This window comes from Vollenhovia emeryi, unplaced genomic scaffold (assembly GCF_000949405.1).
Source record: "Vollenhovia emeryi isolate VEMERY1.0 unplaced genomic scaffold, V.emery_V1.0 DF939132.1, whole genome shotgun sequence".
Classification (NCBI taxonomy): domain Eukaryota; kingdom Metazoa; phylum Arthropoda; class Insecta; order Hymenoptera; family Formicidae; genus Vollenhovia; species Vollenhovia emeryi.
This window is the reverse complement of record NW_011967234.1, coordinates 235,539-257,356: the sequence shown is the minus strand read 5'-3', so window position 1 is coordinate 257,356 and position 21,818 is coordinate 235,539. Positions and strand designations below refer to the sequence as shown.

Here is a 21,818-nt window from a genome sequence, read left to right as displayed (position 1 = left end):
CCAAGTGGAAAAAGAAGCGCGAGTCAGACCGCGGGTGTGCGGTTGCACTTTCTAAGGCAGGCGCGTGGTAAATCTCTGATCGGTAAATCGCCGAGCGATTACGAGGCGTGGAAGCCGACGCGGCGAGCTCACGGCGCGCTGCGTGCAGGAGGCGATTCGTTCCGGTTGGTAGACGAAGGCGCCGGTAGTAGTGGTCGTAGTAGTAGTTGTAGTAGTAGCAGTTCCCTTCTCCGGAAAATCCGGTCGCCCGACAATTGTGACCTCTCGTCGCGGGAAGGAAACCCTAAACGAGGAGGCAAGAGGAACAGGGTAGGAGAAGGGAGGAAGAAGAGGAGAAAGGTCGAGAGACTACTCGAGAAGACTATTTGTTTCGATACCGCGAACCTTCTCTAAGGTGCATTTGGGACTGGCTGCGTTAATTCCGAGTATAAATTAGTCTGGCGTGTAGCGGAGGAAGTTATGTCGTTTCTGCGTCAATGAACACGTATATATGTTAATTAGTACATTACTCCGAAATGATAAAATAAGAATTGCAATGTTATTTATAATCTGTTGTTTAATACTACAATCTTGTTAATGTAGAAACATAAGAAAATGCACCGAAACTGAACGCACAATAGAAATTATATCATATACATATTTACAGTTAAAGACAATAAAAATGTTGCATTTTATAAGTTTAAGAGTTCACGTATAATATTGTTATAATTTAAGATACTGCAGTTGTATTTTACATTGTCTCTTGTGAGAAAATACAAATTAAGATGCATAATATATGACAAATCAAATATATAATACGAATAAATGAATTAATTTCATGATATTAAATTTTATCGTCGTGTCATGCGAGATCGACAAGAGCGATTCGAGATACCTGAGGAAAATTAACATTCGCCATAAACGACTAAGCGCCATTCAAATTGCTTAAGCTGTTCAAATTAAGTTATGCAATTAATCATTGCGAGAGTAAGATGGTAGGATATCATGTAAATAAATGTAAATTGGTTAGCACGCGACTACAATTCCATAGCGTAAGTCCGCAAGATTTGATTGTAGATTAAATTAAATTCTTATTAAGATGACAGGATATTTAGAAAAGTGCTCGGAGATCGCGATAATTAGCATGAATAATAGTTCGACAGGTCATGTCTATCAGATAGAGTTTATCGCACCGGTTGTGCTAAAAATACATATACACGTGCAACATCGTTGAAGAATCTGGTTATCTGGTAATACGAGCACTCGTCACGAAAAGGAAATGCCGACGAATGAGGAGATACGAAGGGGAAGACGGAAGAATGGGTAGTCACCTCGATAAGAGAGACCTGCCGGTTCGTCTTCCTAGTCGCAAACTTGTTTGAATGCATTGCTTCCGAATGCAAATTGCAATTTGCCGCTGACGAGAAGAGAAACGGAAGTAACCCGGTGACGCAAAAGCGAAGAACGTTTCTTTAGGCGGTTTATGGCGTTCATTAGAGTTCGAGATCGCAGAACTTAATTTTATCGCTAGTTGTTTGATCATGGTTAGCAATGTTGATTGCAGTTTACCGTCCATTCACAACTAATTCTGTTTTTTTTACGTTAGTGAAGAAAAGAACTATTCTGCTTTCTTAAGTAGCAAGAAAGACATTTTTAGCGCGTCAATTTTATTTCAGTTTAAAATAAATCTAGTTGAGCTACTAAAAGTAAACTGTTAAGTTACGAGACTTACTATTGCAGTTTATATCACAAATTCGAATACTTATACATTATAAACGATAGCTGCGAAAGAAAGCATAACAAAAATTGTAGCGTGAAAATGTGGTGGCAAAACGACGAAAGAGATGACACAACCATCTGAATAGGAGAAACCTTCACTTTTGCCCGTAGGGAAAACCTTCGCTGCTTCCTTTGCTCCTTCTCTCTGTCGATTCTTGAATACATTGATTTTCACTGCATATCTCGATTTACTGACAATGAAACGCGAAAAAGAACTATTTCACTCGTTCAAAGAATTCATCTTTAATGTTTTACTTCTAAGAAAGATTTAAAAAATTATTATAAACGAAAGAAATTGTATTAACCAGTTGCACGTAATTAATACAATTATAACAAAATTACACTTCATCATGTCAGATGATTCTTCGATCGCGACAAGTATGTGTAATTACACGGCAAGTGTAGTCATTTCCTTCGAACAGTTAATTGAGTTTGTCAGTTTATTAATTTCTGCGGTAATTAATTCCTGCGACTAACGACTCGTAAGCTTGTCGTGGCAACGGATATTTATTAAAGTAAATACTTTACATAATTTAATCATTTGCAGACGTTGAAGCAATACTCGGAGATTCTTTTAATGTGCATACACGCATTAATAAGAAACGACAGAAATGCAATCCTAATAAAATATTAAATTAATACACACACGCAAGCTTGACTTTCGTTCCCATTGTTATAATGAATGATTGATCTGTGTCGCATGGAAAGAGCAAATGTAACACCGACTACATATATATATGTCGCAATTTCAGCGACGAAGTCAACACAATGCGAAACGAACATAACTTATTAGCGTCTGACGCGTGTGTGCATTCGTACACATTAGAATCGCGTAGTGCATTAGAATAACTGGCGCATCCGTGGAATTTGGTATCAGAGAAATTCTGCCGATCGATGACAGGAGCGCGATGCGCGCTAGTCGAACTTTCGTTTCAACTAGTTCTCTACCCCTCGTTGAATCGGCAATATCTTCCTGAATTATACGGCTGTGCATTGCTATGCATTCTGCGCGGCCGTTGATGCAACGCCAGTGTGAGAATGCACGAGAAGGCGCGTAGGGCGAGTATTTCGCGCAGCGATTGAATCATCTCGTTGACGTGAAATAGTAAAACTACTATTCTAAATCTTCTGCGAAATGAACGTTAACACAATATGTTGTACAAAGAGAGCGACAGAAATTATGCCGAATAATTAGATTTGGAGAATGACAAATCAAACGGTAAAACAAAAATATATAATTAGAAAGACCTGTGTAATAACAATGGAATTATTTCATAAAAATTACATTCATGTTTCCCGTAATAAATCTGAATTTTCTGCATCTATTCGATGTTATTTATACATAAATATTAGTAGTAAAATAACAAAATGTATGTAAACGATAAAAAATTTCATATTACAATTATATTGCGTTTAAACGCAATACAGAGAAAAGAATGCTTCAACGTAATTGCATCATATAATTGATCAATACAGCGTTAAATAATAAAATGTAACTGAAAATCGAATTTTGTGAAACAATAGTTACTCAATTTATCATATTAATACGAGCACGTAATACGTTTTAAAATTTTATTTTATAAAATGTAAGCTGCTGTGTAGTCGCAAACTTGACGAAATAATTTACTCGCAATATGTGTCTGTTAATTTACTGATTGTGAATTATGGCCCCACCATTTGCTGTTTAATATTACAAAATAAAACAGAAAGATATATAAACTTATCACGACTTTGTCCATGAAGCGCGCATAATTTTGTAATCTTCAAGATAAGTAGAAAATGTTGAGAAATATTATTCGTCGTCGTTAATCCGAAATTTACAATTCTAATTTATCGAAATAGAGACTTTACACTACACATTTTTAAAAACAATTTATTTTTCAGGTAATATAATTATATTTTCGATATAATTGAAAATATTGAACGTAATTAATTATTAAATAAGTCACTGTAATTTATATCTTCGCTAACTTTACAAAATGTGCACAAAGAAATATATAAGGACAACAAGTAATACTTTAAATTCTTAAATATATGGCTTTGACTTGAAGCAGTTGTGCATATCTAATGTCTTTGAATAATTAATGCGCAAAGAAAACTTTTTTCGACCACTTGCATATAAATGTATCCGGGTATTATACATACACCTTTCTCGAATGTACATTTTGAAATTAAATCAAGATGTTATCTCGTATTGCTGCTGTCGTGAGTGACCACTTTCTTCACCTGCCTTCGCTTCGTGGCGAAATTTCTGACATACTCCTCGAGGCCTTTAGTGTCCGACTTATGTGTATACAGTTAGAGAATCTCAATCTATTTCAGTAAATTAATAGGAATTGCGACTAAGTATATCATCTATTTTTTCCGATATTTTTCAGTAAAATGTAATCCATATTTTTGTTACATTTACTTAATATTTATAATAATATATTATTTTCAATATTAAATCATGAATAGATACAACTAATTTTTATTTTAAAAAGTTAATGGCAATAATGAACATTTAAGCAGTCTTTAAGTGCGTTTGTGCTTGTTAAACAATATTTTGTAATACATATCTTGTAACTATGTATCTTAGAAACTAGACATATTATATTTAAACATAAATAAATGTCTAAAACCTTAAAAATATTCTTGCTATTTTTAAATAATCTGCTTTATAATTTTTATAATTACCACACAATGTATTACTTGGCATAATATTATATAAATTTAATATTTAGGGTCAATATCTTACGTCGTATCATAAAAAATTTATTATACTTAAGTTTATCATCGTTTATCATGCATTATCCATTATAAGGAATTCCATGACAAATCTATTCGCTGAGCAAATCGATTTGAACGTGATCTACGAATGTCACAGTCATGTAACGAGATGACAGTATAGAAGGCCAAGGTGTCGAGCTGTCTCACGTGGTCGAAAGCCTAACTGATCGTAACCGTAACCAGACAGTCCAGATTCCTATACCCTTCCGATATTCGATGATACGGAGCGTGAAATCGAGTTTGCGTCGTTGTAACGACAAGATCAACGCACGACAAAGCGATCGGTTCAATGATCTGACTCAACGTAACAAGCTTTTATTTATGCTTATTTACTATCGGTATTTGCGTCATAAAGTGAGGAAAGAAATTGTTCTGGTCGATAGACAATCTTTTTACTCCTTCCTACATATATCTATGTGCATAGATAAAGTATCTCCTTTGTGCAATATATTATACAAATGTATAAATATAGTTTTCTGAAATCGCACAATTAAATATTTCTTAATTTATCAATTTTCACAAAAATATATACGTATTAAAGGTGTAATCTTTTGAGAGCGAAACGTGAAAAGTTATAAATGTATACAGATGGAAATGAGGACAATTCTACGAATGTTTTACAGCCGAGACATTTATTAGAGACACGTGCAAACAATTGTACGTACGATACGCAGTCTGCTGAGCATGCTTTATCGCGCGCGGATAAAGATGTACAATTGTAAAAGTAACGATGACGAAATTTCTTTAGAAAGTTACGGTTGTCACGTAAGTGAAGATATCCAGAGAGAAAAGTTAAATTTGTGTGGGACGACAGAGTGTTGTGAAGGAGAAAATCAGCAGCAAATGGTCCGAACAATATTGTAATGATAGGTATTCAACGTGGTGGAGAAGCAACTGTGTATTCACGCAATGTACGCTCTTTTATTTCGTTTCGTAGATTCTCCATTGGCAAATACCTGATGCGCATGACTAGGCTTTACATTTCCTGGGATAAGAGAAAATAACTATTGTTACTCTCTTGAATTTTTTGTCTGCGCTACATTGCCTAACACGTTAGACGTAATACGTTTATGGTAACACGTTACTGTTCATAATTTCAACCATGTGTGTACTTGAGTCGAGTTTATTTTATTTTTCCTGATATTTTTCATGCGGTTTTCTTAATTTATTTTCCAAATTGCACAAGCACGCGAATGTAGTTATTTTGAAAATAACTATAGATTAGTGGGAAACACGCCATCGACACTGTGGTACAGTTCCCGGAACAGTTCTATAGACTTTCAAGAGGAGAAACAGATAGGTTTAATAATCAACAGTATACGATGAACTGAACAAAAGTCGGATACCACAATCGACAATATCTCGCTATAATTTGCATTGTACAATATTTCTTCCATTATTGTGCTTATGCGTAAATCAAATTCGCAAATAAAAGAATAAACAGTCAGTCATTATTCTTTGACCACAAATCGCTTACTTTGTGCTGAGTTCCTGCTCGAGAAACGGAAGACATCTCATGAAAACCAATGCCCGACAAGCAGAGAAAGTGTCTTATTCTACTCTAAGCGATATCTCGTGCTTACAGAAGTTTTACATTTACTCTTCCACGCCCGACAAACGTGAAATCTCGCAAACTCGTGTATTTGCGCATAACGTTTACGTAATCCGATCTTATGGAGAAAATATTAGAACAGGAGGATGTTTGTATGCCGTAACATATAGCGATATCTGGAAACCGCTAATCGCTGTTGAAACGTTACGTACATGCCCGGAAGCTGAAATGAGAATTAGATCATGCTACACTTTTCCCATCGCTTCGTGGATCAAGAGATACGGTGCAATACTGTTACTCTAGTCACGCGCAATCGGCACGCTACGCGCCAAAAATACGTCCGTAGACAATTTGAACTAATCATTAACGTGAAATGAACCAGTGGCTCGAAATAGGAAAACGAGAAATCTGCCAATTATTTCCTTTCAAAGAGACATTCTAATTAAATTACAGAGTCGGATAGCGACTTTTGCCCATACAAAATACCGTCGTTTCTATGTTTTTTAATTAAATATCGTACCAGAAACAGAAATTTAGATTAAAAGACACATACAAAAATACACACGTTACATATGTAAAATAATAAGATTTAAAAGAAAATAGTGCTCTTGTATTATAGACTTTAAAATAAAAGGAATTAAGACACATAAAATAACAATATTATATATTGTCAATATATAAATTTTAAAATGCAAAATAAATAGTTAATGAAAAGAAGTTTATGTTAATAACTTGCATTAAATGAAGCATTTCATTTAAATTGTTGTTATCTCGTGCGTGGTATCTCATAACTGTCATAATGATAAAATTTCTCTATTCCGATGATAAATTATAGTACGAGCTTTATTATATCGCTCATTACGAATGTATCTGCATTTTTCTAAAAGATTAAGTTATCTACACATCTCGTACAAAGAATAATTAGTAATTTACAGAATAAATAAAATTGTTTAAATTAATTACATACATCCGTTTCACAGCTGTTACCATCTCTTTTACTTAATTGTATGTTTAATACATACATACACGGTCTGTTCTCGTAAATATTTATTTATGTAGTAAGATTTTTCTGGGACAATTTCTTTTCACGAATTGATATTTTTAATTGTCTGCTGGGCAAATAAAATATCATAATATTACCTAAACTTATGCGATAATATAAATAAGTGAAATAGGAAATAGTCTTCATTTGTCGGATACGCTTTACTTTCTACACATATCGACATGCAGAGCATGCATCATCAAACATTATATCTGAACGGCGAGCTCGTCTTACATATCAACCATAACTGGTTGTTAGTGTAATTTAGATGAAAGTGAATTCTGTAATTTGATCAATAAACGGACAATTGTCGGATATATAAGGCAGTTTGAATTACAAGCTGTAGAACGAGAAACTAATTTAAATCATGACATATTAAATAATGTTAATTACTGCTCTATATTTTAATTTAGTTATTTAATGAAACTCTGTACAATATAATAAAACATTTCGAATCAATTGACACACGAAATATATTATCTGAATAAAAATGTATAAATTTAATGTGTGTATGAATTTAATGTAAACCAATTTAATAAATTATGTCGCAAGATATTTTTAACAATAAGAGGAAAAAAGTCAATACTTATAAATGATTAATTTTCTGCGACTGATAGTACTTGATCGACTTTTCTTGTCCTCTTTCATATATCGAGGCCACACGTGACCTTGTTTTGAGCGCAATGGCATGCAAATTCCTTGGTGTTGTCTGTACGTATAGATGAGACACGGTACCGATTTCCTGAAGAAAATTTGCAATGAGTTAACTTTTCTATTACCACACAGAAAAGTAATCAATATGTTGCGCCGTGATTGTTAACGATCGCGATGACACAACGGCTCCATTAATAGTTATATAACAGATTGCCTAGGATTTTAATTAAAAAAACAATGTTATTTTATAAACTTGTAAAACAAAGTTATCAATATTCGCTTAATTTTTCAAATTTTACAATCAAAGTCAATTCAATTTGCAATTCATTAAGTTTTTATCAGGTAAAAGTCTATATGAATTAATAAAAATAATAAAGGAAAAATAAGAAAATGTTTGAATCAGAGCATACATGCATAAAACTTAATACATTTAATTTTTTCTCCACCCATATATGTATTTACAAAACTTATCTCGTTATGACAAGAATAATTCTTACTTCTTGCATTTGCATTAAGCAGTGAGAAAATTCATTATTTGTTCCCATACAATTTTATTATAAGATTTACGTGCAATCTTAAAATTTTTGGTAGTGCGCAAACTGAAGGTGGATTGTAAAAATTTTTATTAAAAAACGCAATAAACTTGAACCTTAAAAACTTTGAGTTTATTAGAATTTTGAGATTGTTGGTGTTGCACGGTGTGAAGCAACAAAAATATATTTCCAAGATTCTAGCAAGTGCATTTACAAAACTAATAAAATAATTTATTTCGATATTTCCTTTCAATTAAAACTTTTGTGATAAAATTTTTAATTGTTTTTATTGACAATTAAAATCCATTAGATTTTGTTTTGCTAGTAATTAATAAAAATAACACTGTTAAGTAGATATAAAAGATTTTACATATAAAAGATTTTTTAAGTATTATTTGCTATTGTGAAAGTAGTTGCTTGCTATCTTATTATAGCAAAAAGTGATTTAATATTAATCAGTGATTATATTACGAGTTGCACTTTTACACTCCACAGTCTCATCATAATCATCAGTATGATTATCAGAAATGAAGAGAATTGTACACGAAGAAATGTTCTTTCCCAACAAGATTTTCTCCATTGCACGTGTCGCATAATTAACCTTAATTGAGACTTATAAATGATAATTTCTTCATTCTTTTTCTTTCTTTCTCGAAGAATATCATGGTTCAAGGCTCTGACACAGGCAAAATAACTTCCATATGTCATCAAATGACATTTGCGTCTATTTATATATAAATTCATTTTTATATGCAATTATACATATAAAATATGTAGTAATTATATTATATAAATATAAATATTATACATATAATTATACAATATTATACAATATTATACAATTATACATATAAAATATGTAGTAATTATATTATAAATATTATATTATATTATATTATAAATTATATTATAAATATAAATATAATTATATTATAAATATAAATATACAAATATAAATAAATTACATCAATATATTTTATATGTACTAATAAACTCGCTGTAAAAATAATAACAAAAAATTATTATTTCCGTTGCTAATTTGGTCATTAAGTTAATAACTATGTAATATATTCATATTTTAATTATAATACGATACCGATACTTAATTAAAATTCGTGCTTTATCGTCGTATCTCTTCTCATAAATTTTTTTCATATTTCCGCGTAGCTCTGCACTCTGATATCATCGTGTAATCGTTATGATCGTCGTGTTGCATTGACCCTCGAAAGTACTCGCAACACATGCCGTCCCTTCGCTTAGGATGATGAAAAAGCGCAGCCGATGAGTCGAGGCCCGCCGGAGATTCAAGCCAACAACAAGGATGAATTCTCATTCGGGCTGCACATATTTCTCGGGCCGTTTCCTCGTCATAAAATGAAACTATTACTTTATCAGTTTCCTCCTCGCGTCCCCGGCCGAGGTCGAGTCGGCCAAGTTCCGCATTTCCTCATTTGTCTTTTCGTTTTCTCCTCCGTCCATCCCATACGTCGGCGGCCCTTCTCGCGTGTCTTAACCGAAGCTCACGAGACTGCTACGAGGATAGGAGGGAACAAGACTGTATACAGTAGGGCTGTACAGCCGTTGGCTGCTGGGATACCAAAGATTCCTTCAGAGATTGCGGACGGAATTTCGCTGCAGTGACGGACGAACTCCTCTCCGCGTCTTGTCTTATCTTACCCCTGCCGGTATTATAGCCTCGCCCTCTTACACCCCTCCTAAGACGGAGGTATCCTACGCCAGACAGATAAAATTCCAGGAAAAGCGAAAAGGGCCTCCTCCAACTCCCGTTTCCTCTGGAAACAGGAACCTTCACGGGAGCGAAACTACGCTGCCGTATCCCATATCCTATGACGCAGGAAGGAGACTCTAAATCGAAAGATCCCAGTTTAGATGGATTCTGGATGCTCGAGGTGCTAGATCTCCCGTCATTCGAAATCGATTCGGCATGTCGGCAAACACTTTCCGCCCCCAAACCACTCCCCGCGCGCCTAGCGGGTGAAATCACTTTTTATGTACGCCGGAATCACGTCACGAGCTGAAATAATAATCGATAAGACTACACACAATTTTTTTATCTGTAGATATTGTATTGGATTTGAACTAACATTCGCTTGCAAAAAATATTTAAGTACTAACAATTTTTAACTCTAAGATAAATCTAAAAAAATTTTACAAAATAGACGCAGAAGAATCCGTGGCCAGTTTTTTTTTATATAAAGAAAACATCGTGACTTGTAATATATGAATACAAAATGCTTTATTATCTGTTAAAGTAAAAAACGGAACGTTTACTTAAAAAATGGGGCCAATAATTTAACTTATTAAACAATCATGTAACCGTACATTCTTTATGTAGAAAGTTTGCTAAATGCTTTCGCAAACTCGGAAATTTATGCGTACCTAGGATGTCAAAAGAGTAAGTAGAACGAGTAGTGAAAGTTAAGATAAGGGATTACATTTTAGTGAAGCGGAATTCGCAAACTTACGCAAAATTGCGAATATGAGATGCCCCCTCAAACTGTTACGAAAATATGATAGAGTAAGACAATACCACATGTTACAACAACTTCTCGTTGTGGTAATGTTCCATTATATTAGCTGCACTTCTGCTGTTCCATGAATATTCATTCTTCTTCCTCATCATCTTTCTAAAAAGCTTTACACATTTATGCTACATAAATATAAGTCGTTTACGTTCGGACACTGATCTCTGTTGCACGATTCTTCTTTAACTGAGCAATACAATTAATGATTTGACTCTTCATGCGGTCAACGTAAAGAAACAACTGACAAAGACAATAAGTCATTGGAATAGGAGATGAGATCAATTGAAAGGAATGAGGAAGTTACATTAGTTTCTGGATCATGGTCAGAGTTCTCAAGGTCAAACACCTCTCATCGATGAAACCTGTTTGGAGCACGAGAAGAAAGTCGTGGCCCAAACCTGATTGTCGATCGGTGTCTGAACTTTCGTGGCGGCCTCCTTTTCAAATATCCTCGATCTCCCGCTTCTATCTCTCCGCGCTTTACGTTTGTCTCTTTCTGGAGGCTGCGCGGCGATTTATCGTCGTACTTATTCGCTCTCACCATTTCGCTTAAAATTCAAGCGATACGTAATTGGGAGCGCCGCTTCAACCTTGCTAACGTGCCTTATCAAATATGGGGAATTTAAAACAGAGATTAAAGATAAATATAGAGAAAGTAATAGTGACGGTGAATAAAGCGACTATAAGGAAGGTTCGGAATATATTCTACTTGTCTTGGAAAACTTTTCAACCAAAATTTTTAATAAATATAAAACCAAAGTTTAAAATTATTTAATCTTATCAATAACTATACTTCCTTATAGAATCTTGTTCAAGATGGATATTATGAAAAATTAGGGACGTGTAATTAATTAATTCTAATCGCGTAAGCATGCACAGCTTGCAAACGGCAACGACAAACCAAGTTATTGCGCCGTGATACGTGCCCGGTGGAATCTGGCAATAAAATTTGCATTAATCGTTCTGGACCGGCGGAGAGCACAGGAAACGGAAACGCCGAAAAGTAGGATATGTAATAATGCATGGCGCGCATATTAGAGAAAAGAAAAAGAAGAAATTAATCACAAAATTAATCCTCCATTTTTCATATGTTTGACAAAGCGTGAAACAATATATCAGTTACTGGTGAAAGCGAAACATTCTGTAAACCGTACTTTCTCCTTATTAGTAATAATTAACTGACAACGACCAAATTCTCGAGGAATGCTGACTTTTCGTGAGTCTCAGCGCTCACTGAAATAAAATCAAACGCTCAATATCAAGGTCGACACAAAGGCATATAAAAAGAATTTACAAGAAAGTAGAAAGGGAGGCACCTCAATAACATTGTAACTTGAATGAGCGTAGAACGAAGAATGGGACAAAGCACTTAGATGGGAGTCGAACTCGAGTTAAAATGTCGCGAAGACGACTGTTACTTTTCAACTATTTGCCGTCGCGTGATTTACGGCGCGAATCGTCGCTAACTATGCACGTAGATTTAAGTGACGGCTGTGTATGAGAGAGTCGTGGCAGCATATGAAGGACGAACCGACGAGGAAGACCGGAAAACTATATGAGGCGTAGCAGCGCGTGCTGAAAAAAGAAGAAGAAAATAGAGGAAAGCGAAAAAGATGGAAGAGAAAGCAACCGAAGAGGCCACCACGAAGGCCACAAAGGCCACGGACTCACCCAGTGACTGCTCGTTACTCTGGCACGTCTCCAAGTCTACTCTACAAGCTTTTTCTATTTTACTCCTTAGTTTTTCGTTCACCTGATTTATTGCTATATTGCGCGTCACAGTTCGGCCGCTCAGCAGCCGCCACCATTCGTGACAGCGACCGATTCTTTAAGTGGAACGGCGACCTTAAATTTGTTGATTCGTGACTAAAGTCATATCGATTTTCTACTATTATTGCAAGGAAACTTTTCGTTAATTAAAAATATTATAAGCACGGTACAGTGCTATAGCGAATGTTGTCTTTACACGACTAACTTCGTAGGTTTAGATACAGTTATGTGCTCCTTCCTATACATATGGGAGAGTCGTCTATTATGACATAGGCTCCTAATATGAGATAACGGAGTTTCTGCTAAATTAATAGGCATTATCTGTTGATTCCACCATAAATTTATTGCTCTTGGAGTGAAATCTGTTTAGTGGAAAGTTCACTGTTAAATCGTGCGTGTAATCGTTGCGAAAAAAGATTTGTGAAATTGGATGTTGAAGACCCATTGTCTCATATTAAGAGCCTATCTCATAATAGAGGACTTTACTCTGTATATAGCATAAAATGATACTTTACCAATGTCAGCACGTTTCGATTTTTTATCTCCTTGAGATAAAAACTTCCTTTCTAAACGCAACATATTCTTCTGTTGTAAAAATTTGAATGCTACGTTCAGAGATACAATTTTTAATATAAAATCACAAAAGGTTACAGCTAAGAAAGATGGCACTGGAGCATTCTATGTTCTAATTACATTTTACAGGTGTTTTAGTAATTAGCACGAATTAATGCATTGCATACGACACGGAACTTGCACATAGATTACGCGTAACGCATCCATTATTAAATCGCATGTTTGCCCGTAACGGTGCTTCGCAAACGACCGGGACAGTTTCAGGAACGTCCATCATCCACGGAAATAGTTGAAATTCTCCGGGTAGCCGCCGGAAGCGCGAAAGTATATATTGCGCGCGTACAAAACGCGAACGAGTGTGAGTCTCCGGGTGCCGTATATCTTTGTAATAAACTCAGGCGACCCCAGCCCATTCGGCTGCGCGCTACCCTTATGACCCGTCGACGTTAATTACCAGAATAATTGCCCAGGATGGAAATCCAAGCCTTACGTAGACGTGCTTTGTGGTGTTAGTCGGACAGGTCAGGCGGCACGCATGATCCTTTTAACAAGGAGATCCTATGTTATGCGAATGATAACATTTTTATTTTTAAAGATGAAAAGTTATCATTTTCAAACAACATTTATCTAAATACTCAAATTGAGTAGAAGGATTTTAAGAAAGTAGAAGGAGCTAAGTCATTATACGAAACCTAAAAGAATTTAAAGTCATATCTGGAGGGAAAATATACGATAGAAATATGGCATCTTATAGATTAACTTACATTAATTGATTCCAATTGTGTAAATAATATATTGTAATAATACATAAAGCTTAATCTATTTAGCTACTTTTAGCTACTGATTTCTGTCTTCTTAAAATATAATTATTAATATTTATAAGAGCAATATTTTAATTGTAAGGAAATTATTCTTATTACAAAAATTACCTCGAAGTAATAAACGACGAAGAAAACATTGAATTTTGTTATTTCGTGATATCGTACTTTTCACTAACGTTCGGGCCTTTTACACTGACACTCGCGGATAATTCAGACGACAATTGTCGCTCACGAAACGAACAAGGAAGAGACTTGCCTCCTTGGAAATTCGCCAAAACCGTGGCACGGACTCTCAATTTACTAGCCAGTTTGACTTTCTACGTGCCCGAAGTACACATTCCTTTAGTTAGACCAAGGAAAACGTATATATATGCCATTGGCGTATCTGTCCTACGGATTCTCATTCGATCCAAATTCTGAAGATTTAAGTTCTTCCAACTCGGTGATAAATAATAAAAATTCTTTAACTTTCTTAAAAGACATCGGTTTTTAGAATCTGAAACAGACTTTATATTACATTGTTTCTAGAACTGTAAAAGTATAATGACGGCGAAACGTGAGTAATTGTACAAGCTATTCTCCGCTGTTTTAAAGTTTAATATTCTTTTACAAAGGAAACGAAGCATATAAATTTTGCATTATCTGATCATTATTTATCTAACATCCAAATTATTAAAAAAGTAAAAACTATATTATTAAGTTAGAAGTTAAACTATAAAAACGAGGGTTTTGGGGACTAAGTGCTCTCCGATCACAGCTTACGAAATAATGATGCAAGCTGCTTCTAAATAATGTCTTGACAGATGCTGACGGGATCAGGTAGTTTCTCTTAAATCAAAGGCAATAATAAAGTGCAACCTACTTCCTCCTATTCTACATTCTACAATTATAATAAGGGCTATGCGTGTATCCTCACCGATACATGTGCGTACATACGTATGCACGCACGAAAATAAGACTAATCCTGATCTCTTTCATGCGTACGTCTGCACGCAAAAATGCAGCGAGCAGAAGGGCAGAAGTTACTTAGGAAATTGGAGACATATTCTCTCTTTTCTTCTCCGTCCATCACGATTGCCCACAAAATACATCTTGTACCGCGATTCTTCTTGCAAGAGGTGAAAGACGAAGATGTATGCAGAAGAAGAAGAAAGGAAGGAAGGAAGGAAGGAAGGAAGGAAGGGAGGAGGGAAAGCAGGAAGGAAGGAAGAAAAGAAAGAAAGAACGGAGGCACAAAAGAAGAAAGAAGAGAGGAAGAATAAGCGAAAAGAGTGAAGGCGAGGGAGGAGATGTGCTCTCGCATAAAATTCTCGTTACCCCACGTACTATGTATCGAGCAGCTCTCGAAACGACACGCTGATCCTCACTCCTTCTCATCTTCTTTTTAAACCATCCCCCTTTCGTGCTTTGCCTTCAAACCCCGACACACCGCCGCTCGCCCTCGAAATTGCATTTTGCTCGACTGTCGCGGCTCGTTTGCTCAAATGCGCCGAGAGCTTCCCGGGAATAGGCTGCCTTTAACTTCAAGGCTGGCAGCGATGACAACGACGGTGATGGCGATGGCGACGGCGGTGGTGCTATTAATTCAAATTATGGAAACAGACCTTACACCACACGTTGCAAAACGCGCGACGTCTATTTAACCGTGATCTCCCCTAGTTAGTACATATGTCGACGCGAATGCGTACGAGCCACTCGCATCCGTAGAGTATGCCGAGTATTCGGCAAAACGAGAATATTGATATACGCGTGCCAAAGGCAATCGTTGCTGTATGTCTTTGATAGTTCAAGTATCTCTCGTAAACTTTTAAATAACAGCAGCATGGTTAACTTCTCAATATTTATTCAAAATGTTATAAATATTTGGGAACAGAAATAGTATATTTAGAAAATACACACACAATACCACGCAACAATTTCATCAATACAGTAAACTTTACTTGTTTTTACAAAACGATACTAAATTCGTTTGCAAACAGTACAAAAGCATATTTTCTACAAACAAAATACGTATTGAATTGTTGCCTTTTTAAAACACACCTAGGTATATAAATAATTCTTAATAGAAACTTGAATTAGAACAAATTCTGCAATCTTTGCAGTGATCGAGAGTGGCCTTTGAAGCGCGTTACATGCATGCCCGATTCTGCAAAATAAAGTTTTCCAAAATAAAATTTACCGCAGACTTTGCAGCCGTCGTGAAACTTTGATAAATGGGATTCTTAAAAGTTTCCATCTTTCTAGCATTAAGTAAAATTTCCATATCGCTATCATATTTATGCGTACAAGAGAACTTACATTCCACAACGATCAATTGTACCAAAAGCAACCGCACTTTGCGTTTTTGCTATAGCGTCGCGAAGAAAATAGTTTGAAAGTATTCTCAGAATCCACTTCCTGTGACGTTTTCCATGTTCTCTCTATCCGACTGCACGCTACGCGGAATGATGAACGATCTTTCCCGCATCCTGTATGAACGCTGAGCGCATACAATGTCAATTTTAGCCGCATGTATCAAATTTGGAGAGAGAGACGCATTGCCGGCGCTTCAAGCAAACTGATATATATTTAGACATATATTTGCAATCTTAAATATATGAAGTTATTTCTTAACAACATTCCACGGTAGATATAACATAAATATTATACAATATCGATTTTTTTTCTGTAAAATAATAATTGTAATATTGTGTCCTCGTAAAAAAAAGATTTTAAAAGAAAACTCAATGCATGAAAGTTAAATTACATTTACCAAAAGTCCTTCGTTATTTAATATAACGTTTTAGGAGAACAAGTACCATGTCTTATGAATGTAATTAGGGATCTCAATATTGTTTCCCCGCACGTGTATATTCATGAATTTTACCTTGTTACACAAATGTATATGCTATCTTAATATCACACCGTCGTACATCCAAATACACCGTTTATTTAGCCGCGTGTAAATTAACGGAATAGAGGAATACAGCATCAGAAATAACGAGGCGGAAGGACGTAGTTGCATCACCTGGTACGTTGAACAATGGAAGGACGCACCTGAGCATTCCGTCTAAATTGAATTAAGAAGAACGAAGCGCGTTCCAAATATCTTGCTGAAACGTTCGAGGAATATTTCTCTCGGTTGAAAGGCATGATTAAAAATGAGATTTTTTTAAAAAGAAAATTCCCCTGCCAGAGATAACAATGCTAAAACTCTAGAATGAACGCTGAGCGCATACAATGCCAATTTTGGCCGCAATTTTAGCAAACTAAACCAAATTAAACTCGAAATCATGTTTCTATTTTTGGTCTGAAAATTGTATTAATTTTCCTTTGAAGTAAATCGATTAGGTTTAATCGATTTGCACGTTTTTCCTGCAAAATAAGTTTACGAAATTAAGTTGAAACGATATGAGGTAAGTTTCAACCAATTATTTCACTAAATAACATGTAGGAGTATTAAAGTGCAGACGGATGTTAATGCCCGTTCAGCACTTTTCCACAACAACACATTATGCACAAAGCTTCGTCTTCGGACCGTCATTTTCTCGGAAAGTGCATGGTCCATAAATCCGTCCCACAGCGGCGAGCCCCACCTGCAGAGGGTTTATAGCTAATAAACGCAAATACCTACCGCGCTGCTTATGCAGAATACGTAAAATATTGATACACATTAACTATCGAAACGACGGTGTCGTCGTAGAGGATGACAGCGATGTTGCAGGTATATAGCAATTTTAATAACTTGAACGAAAGTACGGCACTTTTATTCGTGTATATGACAAAGAGTTGCATTCTTCGTTCAAGAATTTTTTAACACAAATTAAATCTCACAATTATACACCTTTGTTGTTTTATAAAATTCTGTTTCTATGTGGTTTTTTTTCTTTTGTTTAACATACAAGAAAATACAATTTCGTAATTACTTTAGAAGAGAAAGAAAAAGAAAAAGTTATTTGTCAGTAAGTTAATAAATTATAGATTAATTTTCGAATAATTTGCTTTTTAACTTTTTAACTAAATGGTTTACACATATGTAACGCATTCTATTTTATTCTACTTATCAGCAAATATCCTAGACAGGCATTGTAGCGTCAAAGCGCATTTCCGTTATTGAAGATATCAAAAAGATACCGCGCTTCTACTTGACAGATCGTGACAGATACGTGCGACACCAGCATTCAGCATTGGACTAAATTGAAAAGCAACTTATAAAAAAGTGCGATGAACAGTTTATCCATGTTAAGTGTCATATTACGATCTCGAGTATTTGCATATTGAAATTTAATCTGTGAAACGGAAGTGAATAATGTGTTAACATCGTTCACACTTGTAATTAGCATTGTGTTACGTATGATTACATGAGAAAAAGTGAAAGCTTATATTCTTCCTACTTTTCGTCACGTAAATTAGGAAGTAAAATTATCTCTTGTATGCCAGAAGTAGAAAACTTTGCAGACTTTGAGTTACATCTTATTTGCTATTTATCGATTCTCGTTAAGACGTAATCAGTGATTACTCTAAAAGGAACAATGTAGCCTTACTATATTTAATCTAAATTGTTACACATGATTTAATCATGTTGCAATAAGTACTTATCTACTTCTTTAAAACTTCCTTAAAAATTATCGTTAAAATAATCATTAGGATCATTTAATAAATTAAGCACAGTAGTAATCTTTAACATAATTTACAGACGATTTTTCCACATTAGAAAAAAGCAGAATTAAATAATAATCCCGCAATGTATCTCAAAGAAATTGTCTCGAAAATGTCATCACATTTAGCTTCACGTTCAAAGAATTTGTTTTTCCATACCCTACATAATTCATCTTCTTAATTTTTGTCGGTTTAAAATTTCATTGTTTGAGCGCTAATCTCCTTGATGCTTTTATATATAATCTTGCGTTTTATGATACGTTATACGATAATAAGTCTGGTTTTAATAAGGATTTGTCTTAAAATAGTTTTATATACAGTTTGAAGGATGGTACTTATGTCTTATTTTTGTTATTTCCATCTTGAAAAAGAATTTCTTTTTCTGCGGAAAAGGAAACCGTGAAGTTTCTGGACGTAACAATGGAACCAAATCAGAATTAATACATGCAATGTTATTATTAATAACTATTAGTGATCAAGAACAAGAAATTTAATTTTTTAAATCAACCAGTTTTAATGATGTTCGTCTGTTATTACTCAAGGAAAAAAATTAGAGCCATTTCTATTTTTTCAATATTTAATTGGCGAATATTCTTTTGGGTCAGCAAAATCAACAATTTGGTTTTACTGGCAATATTTATTTATTCAACTGAGGGAAAGTTTGCATGTGAAATTCATCTGGATTTTGATTGAATTTTTTTTATTCTATATCAATATTAATATACACATGTATATATGTGTATAAGTATGCAGACATATAAAATTATCATTTTTTATTAATAATACAAGTTGTATCATATGTGCGTAAGTATGAAATCTTATACAAGATATATAATACTAGCGCAGAAAATTATTTAAATAAGATATTCTGCTTGAAATATATATTAATTACGTGCCAAAAAGAATATAATCCTACAAAAATATAAAACAAATTTGCAAAATATAAAATTAAAGTAACTAATTTAATTCAAAATTTTGGGAAAATGTTTAATTAATGACGTGCTAGAAATAAAAAATCAAATAATGCTATTACTGTTTTTATATCATGCTAATTTAAATTAAATTTGTATAAAATAATAATAGAAGGCATATATGTTATACACAAGCATGTAAACAATATACCTATGCGCAATTGTTTCGTAAAAATTTAGATTAGTTACTTATCAAATACATAACATTTTTACCAAAGTACTGATTGAAATTTAGTCAAAATTTTAATAATTATCAAGAAAAAACGATACATATGAAAAATGACACTTTTAATTTGTGTTATTTATCCCCCGCAACTTATTCTTTTAGTTTTTTCAATCGTAAATAACGCACGAAAAAAAAGAGTCTGACATACCTTGTGCTCTAATATTACTTCCCGAGCCACATAATATCTTCCGTAATAGCCAGCATATCGCTTATATACTTGCTGCTTAATGAAGGAAGAAAAATAAAGAGCGGTAGGAAACAAGGGAAGAACAGTGACGATGAGGGGAAAAAAACTTTGTGTGACGTATACACGAAGGTGGATGATGAACAAGTGTTACGTCGCACGAAACCGCATCGTGCAACGAGCGTATATCTGTGTATATCTCGTTGGAGCATGCAACTAACCAGTATAGAAGGAAAATAGTATATAACGAGCTGAGAGAGATAGAGGGAAATAAGTGAGAGGTTAAATCTTACGCGAATCAAGGAGAAAAGTGTACAAACCTCGGTGTTTGATGCCCTCGTGCGTTTGTCCGCATGCTGTTTAGTAATTACATTCGTGGGCGTTTACGTTTCTGTCTGACTGTTATTTTCGTGCATTCATGTAAAGCGTATACGTAGGCGCATGTTTCTGCAAAACACTATTATTTCTTGGAGTAAAGTAACTTGTTAATTTTCCTTTTGTTGATAGATTGCTAAATCCTGGTTTTACTCAAAGAACATTAATTCTTAACTTGTGATTCTTAATGTTAATTTTTTTCAGAAATGTATAATTCTTTCGGAAATAATGGTTATATTTATTTAATCACATAATTTTATAAATCAAGAGAAGGGATACACTTTGAATAGATATACTTTGAGAAGATATGCCTTCATTAAATTAAAGGATAAATTTCGTAAGAACATTTTTAATAACAATAAAAATGCAAGTGTATCTATTGTTTACAGATTAATGTGGTTTAAGATTTGAAAATTGTATTATTCTGGTGTAAATTTATTAATTTAAATTGTAGTTTGTAATTTGATTTGTAGCATAACTTTCTCTCATAACTTTCTTCATAACTTCGTTCATTTTCTTAAAATCATACTTAACTTTAAGAAGTGCAATATCGGTCTGTGTGGAATTACTAATCAAAGAGCATATCCAAAATATAGCTCTCTTATTTTCCTTACTTTATCAAGAATTAACTGTGGAATATACTTTGTTAAATTTATTTTGATTTTTATTGTTGCACATATTTTTATAGCAAAGTTAAAATTAAAATGAAATTATATCAATTGCTTTCAGATAAAAAATTCTTTTAAAAATTAAATTAACGTTTCACTAAACTGACATTAAAGAATGAAGAGATCATGGAGAATGAAGAGATCATATTTCGTTCCGAGAGCTAAGCGACTATTAATGCAGTGTAACGTTGAGTAAGATGTATATTCACCTACAACTCGCGACTATCGATATAACGACAGAACTGCCTGCTTTAATGCGGGCTTTCGTGCAAACGATATGATCTTTGAGGGTGGAGCTCGCAGATCACAAGAGAGAAACTGGCTTGTCTCGGCCCGCTTCCCGACCATGATAACATGTCATGTAAATGGACGAAATCATTCGCAGGTGTAACTTTGATGGGTAAAAATCGATCGTGCCGAAATAAATAGAAAGTGTCCATTATTGTCTATAACATAATATTATAATGTTGCGTTGTGCGACATTATATTTGTGTTATTAGCTACTAATTCACAATGTTTCAAGATATTTTGTACAATTATAAGATGATTTTTCGAAATACTTCACATAAATATCAATTATATTAAGAAAGACTTACCTCTCTGATGACCTTGCAACTTCTAACGCTGCCAATATGCGAAAACAGGGCACACAATAAATCTTCCGACACAGCATGATCCAAATTGCCCACATACCTAAATCAATATTAATAATAAAAAGTAAACGGCTGATTACTATAG

General features: G+C 34.3%; 1 protein-coding gene across 1 annotated transcript in view; it reads right to left on the bottom strand.

Annotated features, from left to right (window-relative positions):
• LOC105568077 (nucleolysin TIAR-like) overlaps window positions 1–21,818 on the bottom strand; it is a 307,843-nt gene that overhangs the window by 282,204 nt on the left and 3,821 nt on the right. Inside the window, exon 2 of the mRNA XM_012023462.1 lies at window positions 21,677–21,773. Within this exon, the coding sequence (XP_011878852.1) occupies window positions 21,677–21,773 (97 nt within the window). The remainder of the gene's footprint in view (window positions 1–21,676; window positions 21,774–21,818) is intronic.